Genomic DNA, 19,862 nt, shown 5'->3' with positions numbered 1-19,862 from the left:
TCCCAGCAATGGCGTAATTTCCTTCAACAAGAAATATATCCACATTGTGCTGCTCTCAACCCAGGTTAGGTGAATGGGTACCCGGCAGGATTAATTCCTTGAAAGCATGAGCGCTAAAAGGCAGCTCGAGCTAAAGCCGGGTACTAATGATAATAACGCGCCTCGGAATAGAATATGTCTAGATAGATGGCGCTATATAAATGCCTATTATTATTATTACTAACTTCGCCTGAAACCTCTTTGTCAACATTATTTCTATAGTAAAAAGTGTTGATGAAATACAACCTTGAAAGTACTTTCTTAATGTAGGATCTTTCATCAACATCTCACAGATGATAGCATGCGTCGGACAGCAGGCCATTAGTGGCAAGAGAATCCCAAATGGCTTTGAAGACAGGGCGCTTCCCCACTTTAACAGACATTGTAAGTTTATTGGTAACACATTTTCTTTCATTTATAGATTTTTTTATTATTATGAACTTTCCCTCCATTTATCAATTTTCAGATCACATATGAAAAATGATGGTATATTTTTACTTTATATGGAAATCAATTCAAACTTTGAAAATAACCTGCATTTACCAAACTCTAGCACAGACTTTCTCTCTCATAGGGTGTTGCAAAAGACTTTTTATGTATGTAAATTTCTAGTTGATTTGTGCTCATTTGCAACTCGTCTTTTTTTTAAATTTTTTTTATTGTTTTCATAAATAATCAATTACAAGAAATCACAATATTTACATAATTAGAAATGATCGTAAACAAACAAACAAAAATAAAACAACAACTCGTCTTTATAGCAACCCTCCATTATGCTTGAATATTGGACTTATGATTGATTTGCAATTGAATGTAAGTTTCTTGCTATGCCTTTTAGATAATACAATCTTTTGATCCTGTAGCCCTTCCTTATTTCCTGAAATGAAAATTAATTTACACCTTGAGAAAGAATGATAGGTATATTTAACAAACTTAGGATAGGCTCGGGACCTATTTCACAAAGACGTGGTATTATATCAATTGCACAAAATTCTATAACAAGATGGCTATCAGCCAAATAAATTTATGGATTTCAGTAGCTATTATTTGAAGAATGTGATTACAAGTTTTGTGAAATGGGCCCCTGATTGTCAACTGAATGTAGCTTGAGGAATGTTTGTATTTTTTGTGTACAGCTCGTATCCCGTCGGCCAAGGGGTTCGTGAAGAATAGTTTCTACTCGGGATTGACCCCATCGGAGTTCTTTTTCCATACCATGGCAGGGAGAGAAGGTATAGGCATCCGTCTTCTATTAATCATGATAGAGAGTGAAAATGATTGATGATGAAAATGGTGACTGTAATGATGACAACCACAGTTATTACTGATGATGACGATGATGATGATGATGAGGGTGATATGATGATGAGGGTGATATGATGATGATGGTTGTGATGATGATGGTGATGATGATGATGATGATTATGATGATGATGATGGATGACGACAATGACCACTACGATGAAGAAGAAGATGATGACTGAAAATTCAATTCAGCATTTATTTCCAAATTCATTAAAAAGAACAAAATGAGAACAAGAGTATATATACACAAAGTAAAAATAAATAATTGTTTAACATAAAACAAAGCAAAGGTATCAACAGAACATAACTGAAACAAATAGTGGTGATGACAAAATTATGGTTGGCACATAATTATAAAAAAATAGATGAACAAAATAATGAATGGAAATCCATAAAAAAGCCATAAAAAGGCTTGTTGAAATGCAAATACCCAAGAAATATCAATAGTTAAAACTGATGATGATTGATGATGATAATGAGATGATGATGGCGGCTATGGTGGCTTTGATGGCGGTAATGATAATGATGCTATCTTTCTGTTACTCCAAGGAGAACAATATATTCCCCAATCTAATTCTCTTGTGTCTTCTGCTCATAGGCCTGGTTGATACCGCTGTAAAGACTGCCGAGACAGGTTACATGCAGAGGAGACTTGTTAAGGTAAGGGGATGGCACAGTGGCAGGTGAATTCGGGCTAGGTTTTGTCCAACTTTCTCTTATTCTTACAGTTGTTTTTAAACGTTAGTGAATCCCACCCACTGCAAGATGCACTCCTTCATGCTTAGTGTTGAATGCACATGTAGACAACAACACATGTTTGGCAAGCCCAGAGATACAAATTTTATTGAATGTAATATTTTATCACCTGACTTCACAATCAATTATCTCAAACATACTGAACTTGAACTCTTTGTTCATTTTCTTGTGGGGTTCACAAAGTTTTGAGCACCAATCTATATGGTCTTATCCCATGTGGATCCAGGCGATGTTCCTCAAGGCTGTTACGCAAAACTTCACACACAAGTGATGACCTCTTCCTCCCTGTTTTAAAATAATGGGAGTGCATATCTTCAAGGGTTTACTATAATCAAATGTTGACAAATATGGTATCTTACATTCAGCTGCTCGTTGACAATTATAATCTTCATGGGCATGGATACATGGCATCACGGTATTTAAGTGCAGCTAAGAGGACCTGTGTTCACACTGTGATAAAAAACCCCCATAAACATTATGGGAGATATCATTTAATATGCATTCATTTGCCTTGATTATATGAATGTGCCTTATCTTTCTCAACCTGCAATCATTGGAGCACCTATGTTCACTTTAAAGATAAAAACACTTAAAACTTTATAGGAAATAATATTTCATATGTTCTCATTGTTTGAACACACCTTATCTTCCCATTCAACCCACAGTCATTGGAGGACCTGTGTTCACACTACGACCAGACGGTACGTAATTCTATGGGAGACATTATACAGTTTAAGTACGGTGATGACGGTTTGGACCCGGCAGCCATGGAAGGGAAGGACAAGCAGGTCGACTTACCCAGAGTCTTGCAACATGTTCAGGTATGCTGAGAAAACGTGTGAGATAAATGCATGTGAACATTTCACTGTTTCAAAATACATGCGCCACCATTTTCATGGGAGGCCTTGTCTCCAATATAGGTCGAGAACAATTACTAGATAGCACACGCTGCAGGGGAGAAGTGAAATTTTAGAGAAATATATATAACTGAAAGATGAATCCCATGCACAGGGAAGCATAGGGATTAATCAGTAGACCTTCTTGAAAGTATATATGGTCTCAGTGAGTTCTTATGAAACCGTGTGATGCTCTTATGTGAACATGACTTGGGCCGTTCGTGAAGTGAAGTAAGAGTGAGAAAAATTAGGGCTGGACATCCCAAAAGTTGATTATTTTATGGGATTGCTTGTTTTCTGATGTTGAAGTTGAAACTTTATTGCCCCAAAAATATATATACAAATACAATAATGATATATGCGATTTTTGGGCGCCATATCCATCTCTTAAGAGATGCTCAAGGTGCAGAAATGAAGCAAACAAAATTACAAGTAACAGGAAATATTGATAAAATCAGTTAAAGAGGTAAGTTTTTAGTTTAATCTCGACACTCTTGCTGCATGTATCTCGGATCTCTTGTGGGAGGGAATTCCATAGTGAGGGCCCTGCATGGATGAATACCTTTCCCCCCACTTTCTTATTGATGTACAAACAAAAAAATAAGATCTGTTAAACTAGTGTGGCACCCTTTACATATTGCTGTATAACTCTTCAAAATAAATGGATGTATATGCTAACTGTATTATCTAAGGACTACATTCAACATTCTGACATCATTTATCCTGTGTTGTTTTCATAGAACAAGTATCCATGCAAGAAGGAGTATTCCTTGGGAAGCATTGACATCCAGAGAACGGCCAGTGAGATCATAAAGAGTAAAGAGTTTGCAGAGTGTAGTCAGGAATTTAGAACCGCGCTTAGGTGAGGAGACGACTGATCCAGGGACTTTGTACATGAATATGACAAAGAACAACTTTGATTCTAAATATGGTGGTGATGGTGATGATGGTGGTGGTGGTGATGGTGATGGGGTGTGTTGATAGTGGTGGTGATGATGATGGTGGTGATGAATATGATGGTGATGATTATGGGGATGGTGATGATGTTGGTTAGTTACGGTGATAATGATGATGATGACGATGATGGTGATGATGATAATGGTGATCATAACGGTGATGAATATGATGATGATTGTGATGGTGATGATGGTGGTGGTGGTGATGGTGATGGTAAATGGTGATGATGATGTGATGATGATGATGATGATGAAGATGGTGATGATGATGGTGATGATGATGATGAAGATGGTGATGATGACGGTGATGTGATTATGGTGATGGTGATGATGATGGTAGTGGTGGTGATGATGGTGATGATCATGACGGTGATGATATTTATGATGATAGTGATGATGATCAATATGATGTTGAAGAATATGATGATGATGATGTTGATGATGTTGATGATGATGATAGTGATGATGCTGAAAATGCTGATGACAGTGATGATAATGATCATGCTGTTCAATAAATTCAATTCATGCAATAATTTCCTCCATTGAACTTGTTCAAATGATGTCCATAAGATCCAATATTTCATTTTCAATTCCAATCAAAATGACCACAATCAATTGATAGTACAGTCAAGCCTGCTTGAGGATCACTTTCTCTCAATGTGATATTTTCAGTCTCTAGCAAAATGTATATGCTTTTGAGGTTTGTCTAATTCCCTCTGTAGTGACTTCATAGATGAATGCTGTACTGCTCTACAGAAGAGTCGACGTGCCTACAAGATTGATGAAGCTCAGACGGAACCTGATGGTACGTTCTGCTCTAAGATTTATTCGTTTCAAGTTCAGTGTTAACAGCTGGTGTCAGTGTTTTTGCATTATCCACAGCACTGAAATGAGTCTTGGTACAACTGACTAACTATAGCTACATGTATGTGTTGAGCTACATGTATCTATTATGTGACTGCTATCATGTTTGTAAACCTATATTTGGTTTAGAAGTCAAGGTAAAAAAGGCATGTTTTATTCTATCAACACTAGCACTATTAACATTAAGCTTGAAATAAAACGGGTGATTTCAGGTTTGATGTTGACATTTGGTGTTGGTGTTACATCAGCCACAGCACCAAACTTGAAAAAGGGGCTGGTGCAGTGACTGATTTCAGTGGGTGATTTCATGTTCGGTGTTGATGTCTGGTGTTGGTGTTAGTGTTATGGCACCGGCCACAGCACCTAACTTGATATGAGGCTGGTTCTGTGACCAATGTCACTGGGGGATTTCATGTGGGGTGTTGACATCTGGTGTTGGCGTTAGTGTTATTACACCAGCCACAGCACCCAACTTGATATGAGGCTTGTGCTATGTTACCTTGTTGGATGATTTCAAGTTTGGTGTCGACAACTGGTGTTGGTGTAACACTGGCTGATGTCTCTCTGTGTGGAGCTAGCTATGATGTCTTTATCATCATTTTGGTAAACCAACATTAATGCATTAATGATAGTAGTTACATTTAGATGCACTTTTCTGTATCTGCTTTACATTCAGGGTTTGAGCTAGATACATAAGGGCAGCCTGATTCACACTCTATACTAACGTTAACACAGACAACAAGTCTGATATCACCTGGTGTAATTTCATCATGAAGTGCATTATTGGTTATGGTGTACTTTATAGGGAGGATTCTGATTAAGAAAGTTCTTCAAAGTTTTTCTGGAGATAAAATGAAAGACATTTGATTTTTTAAACGGTTGGACTTTACTTGTAAAGTAATGGGTTAAAATTGGGGTCATATTACGTTGCAGGCTATCAAGAGTGTAGCAACCAATTTAAGCGTACAAGTACAATATATTACAAATGATTTATCATACTAACACAAACAACCAACTGCTCTCCTTCCTCTGTAGTCTTGTATCAGCTTCATCGCATCACGTCGACGCAGCTTCGTCGCTTCTTGACCATGTGCAAGTCCAAGCATCAGAGGGCCTGTATTGAACCTGGGACGACGGTCGGTGCCTTGGGGGCACAGAGTATCGGGGAACCGGGAACACAGATGACCCTCAAGACTTTCCATTTTGCTGGAGTCGCTTCCATGAATATCCTTGATAAAACAGGAGGAGAAGGAGGATGATGACGTTGGTGATGGTGCTGGTGGTATAAGTGGTGACATGTGGGGTTTGGTGGTGGTGGTAGTAGTGGAAAGATGACATGATTATTCATTCGTTCGTTCCTTTGTTCGTTCATTCATTCATTCATTTATTTATTGGGCTGGGCAAAATTTTGAATAATGGGTATATTGATAATATACAGGAAACTTCCATGCACATGACCTTGATATATCTATCTGGGATGGTGGCTCAGTGGTAGAGCACCCGCCTCATGAAGAGGTCATGGGTTCGATCCCTGGCCGAGTCATACCAAAGATTATTAAAATGGGACCTTCTGTCTTCTTGCTAGGCGCTCAGCATTTAGGTTGGAGAAGGGTAATAATAACATATTGTGTTAAGCAGGGCCCGCTGGTAGAGCAGTTTCCAAACTGAAGTGGCTATGTGGGTAAATAAAATATTACTATTATCACTCTTCTTTCTTCTTCCTTTTTTTCTCTTTCTCTAAATTTTGATCTCTCCCCCCTTTTTGACTACATGAAGAACCTGGGGGGGGGGGGGGGGGGGGGTCAACCCCCCCACTGCCCCTATAGCACAGCCCCATTGAGTATGATACACATTTTCCATTAAACATACCAAGTTTTCTTAGGAATTGGACTCAATGGGTTAATAGCCAATCTGTAATGTATTCACCAATCCTAGTCTGACCTAGCAACGGCATAAACCATGCAGTAATCATCTTTGCCACAATGGTATACATAACAATCATGTATCATGCATTCATTATTTAAAGGTGTTGTGTAATCATCTTTGCCACAATGGTATTCATGGCATGTTTACAGGTCATTGTCTGACCTAGCAACAATCCTGAATCATGCATTCATTATTTACAGGTGTTGTGTTCCACCATTATTGGACATTCCTGATGGTGATGTATGTTCTGTATTGAGAGAACAGTATGAATGGAAGAATACTCACCTTTGAAATGCAAAGAATCCGAGGTTAGCTTTCTAACAATTTAGCCATTGTAAGCATGATGTTTGAATATACCTAAGTATGCAAAATGGTCATGATGAATTCAAGTTATTCAAATTATGTAATGAATTCCTTATTTCGTATTCATGAAAGCATGATAAAAGATTGTCACCCCCTCTCTGCCTATTGGATGATAGCACTAAATTCTATTGTCAAACATCATGTTTATGCATGATATTTGGGAAGGTAAATCATCACGTGGTGGTTTCTTCCCTAACTGTTAAAAAGTTTGCAGATCATTTGCTGGGATATAAAAGGAAGGCCTTGCGTGCCCATCAACTGGAGGCAGTGAGCAAGCAAGGCCAGTGTAGAGAGACACATATAACAGAACATGTGACCAGTCATGTGATGATGATGTCATCACATCAACATAACAATAAACATGCACAACACAAGACTCTACAACATACCATAACCCCAGCTAACCTTTATGCTGGCCTTGTTTATTATCTATTTATGTCAGCCCTTTTTTCGGCTGGCATGAATAGGTGATAGTATGCTAGTGGGCTGCGTTTTCAACTCAAAACCAATTTATGCTAATTAGATTTGAAGCAAGATTCAAGATACAGTCCATATAGATGTTTTGAGAAAGCATGAGATAGGTCGGCTTTGCTTTTTTGCATTTTGTGTCAATCAGGTTTTGGGTTTTATCAAGGGTTTATTCTTGTTCAAATATCAAGAAAAAGAAAGATTTTGTGAATTTTGTCTCGCCTGCACATGCTAGCACAGTCTTCAACTTTGAAATCTTAACCAAGGTTACGTTATTGATTTCATTAAACTTTGACTTACGGGTAATCAAGTACCACTGATCATCAGGAGTTGCAAGTCACATGATCAGGGTCAGTTAGGATTTCATGTTTGCTTTTTCCCCCTCTTATAAAGATTATTTATCTAAGTTGTTTTCAAAGTCAGTACTGCTGCTATATCGAATTGCATAATGCAGGCGAGACTGCCAGAGGCGTTCCTCTTCTGATGATGATGGTAATGATGACAACAGAGTAGGTTTGTGGTTGTGGTGACAATTATGTTGGTGGTAATTATGATAGTGATAGTGGTGATAATGATGGCAATATGCAGTGTGTATGAAAAAAAAAGGTTTCACTTTGAAAAAATCCTATTAAGTGAAATATCTGTAATATTGTGATAATTTTTTTTCCACATTTGTGGATGAAAGTGGAAATAAATGATGAAGAGTGCATGCACTAAAGGAGATTAGAAATTTAAAGATATGTTTTTCCCTTTCTAACATTCTCTCAAGCCCCAGACAATTTAAATAAAAGAAATTACCATGCTAATCGTAGAGTTAGTTGATCTTTGACCTTGACCTTTGACTTGCACATATCACTTTGGGTGTGCCTCGGATCAAGGAGATTATCAACGCCAGTAAGAACATCAGCACCCCCATCATCACCGCCCAGCTTGACGTCGTGGACGACGCTGACTTTGCGCGTCTGGTCAAAGGTCGCATCGAGAAGACGTTGCTGGGCGAGGTGAGCGAGTACATCGAGGAGGTCTTCCTCCCTGATAACTGCTTCGTGCTCATCAAGTTGGACCTGGACAGAATCAGGCTGCTCAAGGTTAGTTGGAGATGTCAAGGTCTTGTTGATATGGTCTCCTCGTGCACATTAAGAGTGGGTTGCAAGATACTTTTAATAAATTGCTCATCGGTTTTAGGGTTCTTTACTTCATCGAAAGTGTTGTATTCAATTTTGCAATAGATTTGTTGCAAAATGACATTAACAACCAGAAACTAGATTGAAAAAGAAAATCTGTTGATTAATGAATAAAGATCTCTATAACTCTAAAAAACAAGACATATTAAATGTTTTCATTCTTTGTGAAAACCATTGTAATTATTGTTGCCTCTTGTTCTTTTGGATAGCTTGAAGTGTCCGCAGAAAGCATCTGTATGTCAATCTGTGCTTCAAAACTCAAGGTCAAACCTGGTGTAAGTATGCATGATTTACTGACGTGGGTTATTCCATTTTTTTTCCCATTAATGCTTTTCATTTCCTCACATATTTTGCCTTAATCCTATTTCATATTACCACCTGGTTGGTGCTAATTCTTCACTATTATCATGCTCCTCCTACCTCCTTGCTTGAATTTGTCAAAGATATTGTCAGGCACTATCAGTAAAGTTTAGATCTACCACAAGCTGGATGGTGAGATTTGCGGTTACACCATGTAAGTTAGTCCTGAAAAGGACGGTTGGTTTATCTGTATGAAGATAGCTCTTAAAAGAACTGTTATTCTTGATATTTCGAGCACATATGCTTTGCTCTTTGTCAGGAATAGCAGGACTATCTTACAGGGTGTAGCTGCAAATCTCTCTCCATCCAGTCTAACCACCATGCAAACCTTCAAAACTCCTACCACAGACTGTTTTGGCATTAAGTGTTAATGTTATAGCATTAGATGCTTTTAAATTCTTGAAATTCATGTACAGTGGTGCTTGAAAGTTAGTGACCCCTCCCCCCCCCCCCCCGAGAATGAACAGATTTAAAGTTTCAAGTTCTGCCATGTTTTAGATATTTAATAGTGAAGTCAGGAAATAAAATATTACATTCAATAAAGTTTGTTTCTCTTGGCTCACCGAACATTGTATTATTGTTGTTTACATTCAACACTCGGCATGAAGGAGTGCATCTTGTGGTGGGGTTCACTTTTGAGCGCAACTGTATATAGACCCCCTTATCAGCAGATTACATATGTAGTGATTGTTCATACTTCCATTTGAAACACTACCATGCCAATAGAATAATGTTCCCTTGCAGTATTTATTATTTCTTATTTCGCTGCTCCCTGTTCTTCATCGCAGCAACTGCAAGCTGTAGCCGAAGACCTGATAACCGTGGAACCAGCAGAGAGTAGTAAGAGCTCCATGTACTACAATCTTCAGTTCTTGAAGCAGAGCCTGACTGATATAGTCATACAGGTAGGAATGTATTAAAACAATCATTCTGATGATGATGACCAACACAAAAAGGCATATGTTGGACAGTCTATTCATATTGCTTGGAAAATGCCTTACATTTTATGGAATTCTATGCTTATTTTGCTCATTTCTCGGCAAATTTTTTCCAGAGCCTATTGGCACATATTTTTTATTCATACATACAAACACTTAGGTGGTCATTTTATTGGATTTTGTTGGAACTCATTTTGAGATTCTTACCACTACTGGTATTTATCTTTAAGTTTTGTGACCATGTAGATTTAACTCTTCTCTTCAGAGCTGGGATCTTTATTTTAATTGATGAGTTAGTAAAAAGGTGCTCTGGTTGGGATATCATAAACCTAGGAGAAAGGAAAGATGGAGCAAACCTCATGAAGAGAGATAGATCTGAAATATGCAGAGAAAGTTTTGAAAAAAAAAGGAAAATTTGTGATTTACTAAAAGGGAGCTATAAAAATAAATTGTGATGTTAAAAGAATAATAGGCCATTATTGCCATCAGTGATTTTATATGATTGACATTGTCATGTTTTCCTTTTTTTTCATCAGGGATCTCCTAACGTGAACCGTGCTGTCATCCACATTGATGAGAAAGGAGGCAAGCAGAAATACAAGTTATTGGTAGAAGGAGATAATCTACAAGGAGTTATTGCAACGAGAGGTATGCTTCGCTCTTTCATCCCCCCCCCGTTATATTCTTTGAATTCTATTTGCCTTAATAATGATAATTGTATTTGATATTAAAACTAATAACAGGCCTTGTATAGCGCTATCTACCTAGAAATAATGTAATCCAATGTGCATTATCATTATTACCTCAACTTTAGCTCAAGCTGCCTTCGAGTGCTTAGTGCATTCAAGGAATCTGATATTCTAACTCTTCTTCCTATCCGATTTCTTTTCTCTCTCTCTTTGAATTTCTCTTTCCTTTTTCGTTCTTTTTTCCTTTCTCTTTCTCCATCTCTGTATATTCTTTTTTTTTCTCTTTCCCCTACTCTCTTTTTTTTGTATTTCTTTTTCCTGTTTGTTTATTTCTTTCTCTCGTGTTTTCTCTTTTTTCTCTTTCTCCTTCTCTTTGTGTCTTTATCTTCTCAAGATAGTATTACTCTAGTGGTTTTGAGTGTTGGTCTTTCTATATAGGTGTTTGCTTCAGTAGGTTTGCTTGTATCTGCAACGTGCTTCAGAGAAAAATCACTGTATTCAAGCAGAATACAATTATATTTTGGGCTTTGATAATATCAATCATGATTATGTTTGCCTGTACCTGTATAGTGCTTTAGAGAAAAAAAAGCTGTATTCAAGGAGAATAATATTATATTTTGTGCTTTGATAATATTATTAATCATGATTATATTTTCACAGGAGTGAAGGGAACATATACCACATCAAATAACACGTATGAGATGGAGAAGACATTAGGAATTGAAGCAGCGAGGTAACTATCATTTCAGATTCCTTCAAGTTCCCTTAAAGGACAAGTCCACCCCAACTAAAGGTTGATTTTGAAAAAAGGAGAAAAATCCAACAAGCAAAACACTGAAAATTTCATCAAAAACCGGATGTAAAATAAGAAAGTTGTGACATTCTAAAGTTTTGCTTAATTTCACAAAACAGTTATATGCACATCCGGTCAGTATGCAAATTGGCAGACTGATGACATCACCCACTCACTATTTATTTTGTATTTTATTATATGAAATAGGAAAATTTCTAATTTTTTCCTCCTTGTCTAGTGAAACAAAGTTTTATTCCTCCCTGAACATGTGGATTTACCATTATTTTAAAAGTTGGTCCTTATTGTCAAATCTGTAAAAATTGAAAATTTGTATTATTTAAACAATAAAAAACAAAAGAAATAGTGAGTGATGGACATCATCGACTCTCTCATTTGCATATCACTGAGTTGTGCATTTAACTGTTTTGTGAAAAATAAGCGAAACTTTCGATTCAAATCAACAATTTTCCCGGGTGGATTCGACCTTTAAGAGCAATTGTCCAATATAAATTGATTGATTTTATTCTCATGATAAAAAAAACAATAAAAAATATATACATTCAAAGAATAAAAGTTAATTGAATTATGTAGAATTACATAGTGAACAGAAATAGGGATTTGAAATTATAAAACTTATAAAAAAGAGAAATATGGGAAAAACCAAAAAGCTACAAGGAGCTTGAAAGGGGTTATTCCCAGTTGAAGAATACAATTGCGGATATAATTGATAAAATAACATACAAAAAAAAGCATAAATGAATTTAAACTAACTTGCCCGAGAGAAAGAGTAAATTCATTCAAATGCATTATGAAGTTTATTTTGAAAATTTGTTGCAAGTAATTGCATTCTTGGATTGTATAATGTGTAATTCAATTAAAATATTGCACACAATTTTGAAATGTCATTTTTCCCCTATAAATGCACTTATCTCTATGATATTCATGCACAAATGAAATCATTTTGATATGAAAATGGACTCAACTCGAGTTTTTTGATAGGTTTATTCATAGAATTTACTATAAAAATGGACTCAACTGTTTTTGATAGGTTTATTGGATAACTGATAACTGAATATGGGCTCAAATTAAGTATTTTTGATAAGTTGATTTCATTGACACCTCTGTTTGATCAACTCTTGATGTTTCTGCCGTCAGACGCTGTATTATGAGTGAGATTGAATACACGATGGTGAGCCACGGAATGAGCATCGACCATCGTCATGTCATGCTGCTGGGAGATCTTATGACGTATAAGGTTAGTGTTTGTGATAGTCCGTAAAAAAAAGAAGAGAAAAATTAGGTTGTTTTGTAACAAACAAAATTGACAAGCAAATAAAAAAAATAAAATTTGAGGGGAAGGGGTTTGAATCCCTGAACCCCCCCCCCTGCATATGTGCCTTCCATATGCATGTGCTTGGATGATCAGGAGGTATTCTTTGCAGTGATGTAGATTTTGATTTGTGCCAAAGTAAGGCATGACTGCGATGAATGAATCCAGGTGTCAGTGATGTCATAATCCTACAACGGTTGCATTAAAATACATTTTAAAACAACATTTCAGTAATTTCCATTATAGTTGTCTAATAAACACTTTTAGTATAATTTAATTGAAAAAGGATTTGCAAATATGTGTACCAACTCATGAAGGATTATGACGGCATTGGCATTTGGGGTTCATTCATTGCATTCATGCCTTACTTTGGCCCAAATCAAAATTTACATCAATGAGAAGAATACCTACTGATTATCCAAGCATGAAGACAAACCAAAAAAATTTGGTATCAAATTATTTGGGAGAAGATGCTCTTTCCAGCCATATATGGTAAATATGTGTTCATGGCATTTTTCTTCTTAAATTGGGGCTCTGTGAGGTGTCAATTTTCTTTAATTCACATTATAATCACCCTTTTTGTATGTTTGATCCTTGAGAATACATCAAATATTTGAAAACATGTGTAACAAGGGAGTACAATTATCAGGTTTTTCAATGAAGGTGTAATTGCATGTGAATTTCATAAAAGAGGATCTGCTGCACATATTATTATGTGCCTTGTGGTTGAAATTTTTTATATAAAAACAGACATTTCTCTCTTTTTTTGGGCAGCCTCCCTCCCCATGTAGTCATGAATACCCCACCTTGCTAGGCATGAATCAGCTGATTTTCTATGTAATGTTGTACATTTAAGTGTATGGTATTGCAAAATCAGAAAATTGCATTAAAAGCGACATACTGAAGCTTTTTTAATGCACTTATCGGAGTAAAAGCGCATGAATGAACAAAACGGTAGAACAAAACAATATATCATAGAACTGAAAATTGATGTCATTTAATTTCTATGAGTGCATTTTGAAAAGCTCCAGAATGTTGGTTTTTACTGCTACTTTCTTATTAAAAGATTTTGAATAGCAGTTTAATTCATTTCCATTGTTCCAGGGTGAAGTTCTTGGTATCACTCGCTTCGGTCTTGCCAAGATGAAGGAAAGCGTGCTCATGTTAGCATCCGTAAGTTTACATTTTATTTATTTTCCTATTTATGTATTAAAAAAATAAATTTTGGATTAGAAAACATATTCAAAGGTTCAAACACGAACATGTTTATAGTAATAAAATCATAGGCATATATGATGAAATGAATTCATTTATAACACTGTCCCCCCAAAAAAAAGTACCCTTTCATGATAGAAATCTAACTCCATTAATAAACAGTATAAGAAAGGGTGAACATTTTTGACAATGGACACTATCAAATTTTCTCTCAGCCTGTGAAGTTTTAATGATTTTAGCAGCTTGTAACACATGTTTTATAAAATAGCCTAAATGTAGGTGACAAATGTGGAGAAAATATTGTTTTTTCAGATTATATTATGCATAAATTAATCTAAAATATGTTTGGAATCTTATATTTATTCTGTAGTTTGAACGGACTTCTGATCATCTCTTTGATGCTGCCTACTTCGGACAAAAAGACGCCATCTGTGGTAAGAAATGTAGCGGTTTATCATTTCGGTGATATCCTTGTTTTTATGTTTTAGCATTTTTCACGTGCATAATAGAGAGCGAGACTCTAGGTTCTTTCAGCTCAATGGCCCGTATTCTGAAGTCGGGTTTTATGTAACCTCGGGTTTAAAGTGTTTGGGAAACCCAAAGTATCAAAAATTTTATAAAGTTGTATGTTTCTTATGTTTACTGTGCTCTTTACTGATTCATCAATGGTGACGACAATCATCTATTTATACTTCCTAGACAATTATGAATGATTTGAGAGCCAAATGAGCTGATGTATGATATCTCCACTGTTAGTGATTTATGTAAGAATTGGCTTTCCATACTTAAACCACAACCCGACTTCAGAATATGGGCCAATGGGTCAATGGCATTTGTGCGGCCATGTACTTTGATTCTACACTTCTCATCCTGAGATGGTGCTATCATTCCAGCACTCAGGCCATCCATGTAATTATCAAACTAACAACAGATATGGCCGCACCCATACACAATACTATACTGCCTACTTTGGCAAAAGGAAGCAAGTTACAAAAGTATCATTTGTTGTAAAGGAGCAGTGTGTTTGTCATTTACATAGGTATCAATGCAATTTAGCAGCATATTTTCTTCAATATCTCTCCATAGAACGATCATTTCTTCCCCAAATTTTGTGTGAACATGCAACATACATTGTACAAAGAACAAAGGGTATTTCAGAAACAACAATAACTCAGATTTGTCACTTGCTTCCTTTTGCCAACGTTGGGCAGTATAATGTCATCATGCTGCGGGCCAATAAATTCAAAGCAAATTGAGAAATCCTGCACGGTTATCTAATTTACATGGCTTTACATAGTTCATTGATAAGGTGTGAAACTCAATATCATTGGAAATTAGTTATTAAACTGGTAATTTTTACCCCCTTTCATGAAATTGTACATATTTAATTTACCCTCCGGTCCCTGCCAAAAATTCACCGGTAGATATGGGTAATGAAATCCATGTCACAATCTCTGATATTTTGCTCCTTTCACAATGAAGGTCATTGTAAATATGCCTGCCATGTTTGTATTCTGACTTTTTTTCTTTTAGGTGTGAGTGAATGTATCATTATGGGCATCCCTATGAACGTTGGAACAGGAATCTTCAAGCTTCTTCACAAATATCCTTTTCATTACTGATGAACATTGGTTGTAGTAATGATCAGAAATATATTTCAACAGAATCCAAGAAAATAATCACCAATTGTTTGTAGAAATGAAATTATAATCAATCACGCATTTAATTAACATCGTCTTATAAACACAGAAAGAAATCAAATAGTATACAAATGATGATGTCCTCTAAGTCATTAGTATATTACATCTACAAACGTCATTGGATATATCCAAGTCTTAGCCAAGTGCACTTAGACTGCTTCAAAGGTAACAAAACAAGGATGATAATAAATGTTTTATTTACCCAGGGTAGCCACTTCATGTGGGCCCTGCATAACATAATAATGTTATTATTACCCTTCTCCAATCTACATGCTATGCGGCTAGCAAGAAGGCAGAAGGTCCCATTTTTTGGTATGACTTGGCCAAGTATCGAACCAACGGCCTCCCGTTCATGAGGCGGACGCTCTACCACTGAGCCACAATGCCCGTATTCTTATGTCTGAGCAAAAAGAGGTGTATACATGTTTTATAGGACAGTGAGGTAGGTATTTGTTTTATAAGATAGTGATGTGGATCGTTTTTATTTGATAAACCATCATCATCTCAAAACCATTTCGGTGATTTTTTTCAGTCGATTATCTAATTATGATCCATATAACCATTTCATAGAATGTAAATACAGTGGCCCATATTCTGAAGTCCGGTTGAACTTAAACTCAGGTTTAAATATGGAAAGCCAAAAGTATCAAATTTTTTTATTAAGTTGTATATTTCTTATGTTTACTGTGCTCTTTCCTACTTCATCGATGGTAAAGACAATCATCTATTTATACTTCCTAGACAATTATGATTTGAGAGCCGAATGAGCTGAAGTATGATATCTCTACTGTTAGTGATTCATGTTACAATTGGCTGTCCATATTTAAACCTGAGTTTAAGTTAAACCCAACTTCAGAATACGGGCCAATATAACCAAGTTCTTTATATGATATTGAGTGCAGACGAAATTAAATTTCCTTAACTGTATGTCTCCCATCACGGCAGATAAACCAGTCAAACCCCCGCAAAGGCATCTTCTCTTTGATAATCCAGAGTTGCATCTTCCAGGCACCAACTTATGACACCAAATGCTGAATGCAAGGAGACATCTACACAACACCTTACAATAGACACTGAAAGTGTATTAAAAAGGAACACTAAATGCCAAATTATAGAAGGATCCACACCTTGGCAGAGTTATTTAATTGATGCAGACGTTTGAGCCGTGGTCACTTCCGTTTGAAGCACGCACAAGTTAAAGTGATGGCATTACACCAAAGCACGCGACACAAGGATAAAATGACAAGTGATTGAAGTATAGAATGGAGCATTTTATTCTTGGCGTTCATTTACACCAACTCAGAGAGAATAATAGATTTCAGGTTTTGACATATGGGAGGGTTTTTCAGGGAGCTCTTTTCATTTATCTTACTCTCATAATTACAGGTATTTTAAGAGAACTTAGGCTATCTGCAGTACTTTTTTACAAATCTGCCAACTTGTTTATGGTAAAAGAATGTATCTTACAGATACACTCCTAAAATGTAGTGTGCAATGTTTTTCGGTATCTGTTAGTTACACTTTTTCGTCAATTGAGTGAGCCCCCCCCCAAAAAAAAAATAACAGATAAGTTTATGGTACTAAAACTGTGTATGTGCCAATTAAACAATTGTCATTCTTTGTTTTAAAGACCTTTTTCATGGCTAAATTGATTTGACTAATATGGACAGATCTACATAAAACAGTGTTTTGAGTGAAAACACAAGTTAAATGTCATAAAACCTATTAAGAAATATGATTTCAATTACATTCTAATAAATTGTTTTGCCGTGGAGTCAATTCAAACCAGGTTCTTTCTCAATGAAAACGGCCCAGTCCATGTCTGTGGGAACTTATGGTTTATACATGACCCCAACCTGAAATTATAGAAAAAAATCATTTCGTTAATATGCACTTTTTTTAACTTTAATTCAGAATAAAGGTGTCATATAACAATGCATTCCACAAGAAATATGGTACACCTTAGTATCTCTCATCTGCTTTAAGGCATGATATAGTTACTTGGTGGATGGTATCTGAATTTTAAAAATAAAATCACACATCATGAAATAATAGTTTTTACCTTTTTCTGTGAATGAGGTATCAAATTAAGGAAAGCGGATTTAAATCTACTCATGCAAAAATAAGGAATTAGAGATGATAAATGAATGGAAGTAATTCAGTTACCAACATGATAAAGCGAGTCACATGTACCGGTGAAATCAGGATATGAACTAATACATTCATTGCTGCAAACTACAACAGTTGAGGCCAAAAGTATTCATACACCCATGGAATTCAGTGACACTTGATATCGTAAGGTATATTTCAGGTAGAATTTTCTTTGAAGAAAAAGGTAATATTCATGCCAAATGTATTATTTTATTATATTTTCAAACATTGATTCATAAATGTCAAATTTATGATTTATTTTCCAAAATGTATGTGTTGAGAAGTAACTAGCACAAATATTGAATGTTTTTTGTTTTACTTAATTTGTTGAAAATATGAATATTTTGGGGGAAAAATGACACCTAAATATTTTTTAAGCTCGTGATGAAGGGGCATGACATACTAATTTTTATCATGATAGCACAAATGTTTTATATAGTCAATTTTATGATATTTGGCAAATGTCAACTTTTTAATTTCATGGATAAAACTTATGGCCTCAGCTGTATATCATGTAAGATAAAAAATACACACATATGATATTTATGAATAATTGAAAATATTTCCTTGAACATGACATCCGCCTATCTTGGTGAAATTTAAAATTTAGTGTATACACTAAGCACGAGATGTGTTCAATTTACCTCACTGCCCAAGTTCCTCAAAAAACACCTGGTATATTGCCAGCGACTTTCTACTCAAATTGTTGAAATATGTTAATATACAGGGACAGAGCGGCGTACATGGTGACATAGTCTTGGAAGCAGAAAATTGGCTTCCTAAGTTTCATGCTACATGTATGCTGATCTAAAATCTGCCCAATATTATCCCATTTTTGAGGTTTCATATTTCAGTGTATGGATGACTCAATAATACCAGGGCATTCATTGATTTCAAGTTATAATGGCACCCTTTTATTTGAGGAAGGAGCCTAACTTTCCCTACTCATGCTTTACATGAGCTTCTATTAAGAAATCATCTACAAATAAATCTGGTTTATTTACTTTACATGAGAAATGTTTGCATTGTATACTTCCGACCCAAAATGAAAGCCAATTGTAATATTGGGCCTCTGACAACTACAGAGGCTATCAAAATCCAATTCTCTGATCTGGGTCTCGTAACACAAAGGTTAGCGATTGATTGTACGCTTGATTTCTACAACTGATTGTACATTGATGGTAGAAAAATGTTCTATGATCTTTGTGTTACAGACCCCAGACCTATGCTGATGGAAATTTAATTATGGGAAGGGGGGGGGGGGATTAGGCCTCCAAACCCGACAATTACTCTCCTGGGGAGCATTTCATCAACATTTTTGTCTGACAAGTTGTCAGATCTGACATCTTTTCTTGATTCTGATTGGCCGAGAGGCACTGTTAGTATAGTAACTGTCGGATAAAATGGGACTTGTCGGACTTTATCCGACAAGTCCTTTCATGAAACGCTCCCCTGGTTACCATATGACAAAGGGGTGATAAACATGGCTTAGACCACACATTTATGGAGTGCCAGTTGTCAACTCATTTCGTTGATTAATTTTGCATTCTTCTTATTCTGCTGCAGAAATTTGCCATTTTTTGAGTTGTCCAATTGGAAAGGTAGGGAAAAAAGTAAATTTTAATGAATACATTATCATGAAGTGTGGTTTAATTATTATAATACCTCTCAAGGGCCCTGTCTTACGAAGAGTTGTGATTGATCCGAACTATGGAAAGCCAGCAACATCTAGAATGCAAATTTGTTCAAAATATTTTCTAGATATGATTTATATTCAAACATTCATCGTTGTCTTGTAGATTCAGCGTGGTTCTCTTTGCTTACTAAGGAGATTGTGCAAATATCCTGTTGAAAAAATTATGGTATGGATGGATTTCCATAGAGTTAAGATTGGATCAATCATAACTCTTTGTAAGATGGGGTCCAGAA

General features: G+C 35.9%; 1 protein-coding gene across 1 annotated transcript in view; it reads left to right on the top strand.

Moving 5' to 3' along the window:
• LOC121431738 (DNA-directed RNA polymerase III subunit RPC1-like) overlaps positions 1–17,174 on the top strand; it is a 45,465-nt gene extending 28,291 nt beyond the window's left edge. The window contains 17 exon segments of the mRNA XM_041629428.1: positions 310–423; positions 1,176–1,271; positions 1,943–2,004; positions 2,766–2,921; positions 3,737–3,858; positions 4,675–4,757; positions 5,852–6,040; positions 8,423–8,661; positions 8,967–9,032; positions 9,906–10,022; positions 10,592–10,703; positions 11,405–11,477; positions 12,693–12,792; positions 13,972–14,040; positions 14,453–14,516; positions 15,616–15,685; positions 16,723–17,174. Coding sequence (XP_041485362.1) covers positions 310–423; positions 1,176–1,271; positions 1,943–2,004; positions 2,766–2,921; positions 3,737–3,858; positions 4,675–4,757; positions 5,852–6,040; positions 8,423–8,661; positions 8,967–9,032; positions 9,906–10,022; positions 10,592–10,703; positions 11,405–11,477; positions 12,693–12,792; positions 13,972–14,040; positions 14,453–14,516; positions 15,616–15,685; positions 16,723–16,804 — 1,814 coding nt within the window. The 3' untranslated portion in view covers positions 16,805–17,174.
• Positions 17,175–19,862: the final 2,688 nt, after the last annotated feature.

The sequence above is a fragment of the Lytechinus variegatus genome, chromosome 18, assembly GCF_018143015.1.
Source record: "Lytechinus variegatus isolate NC3 chromosome 18, Lvar_3.0, whole genome shotgun sequence".
Lineage (NCBI taxonomy): Eukaryota > Metazoa > Echinodermata > Echinoidea > Temnopleuroida > Toxopneustidae > Lytechinus > Lytechinus variegatus.
The sequence above is the reverse complement of the archived record's forward strand: the minus strand, read 5'-3'. Positions and strand labels throughout refer to the sequence as shown.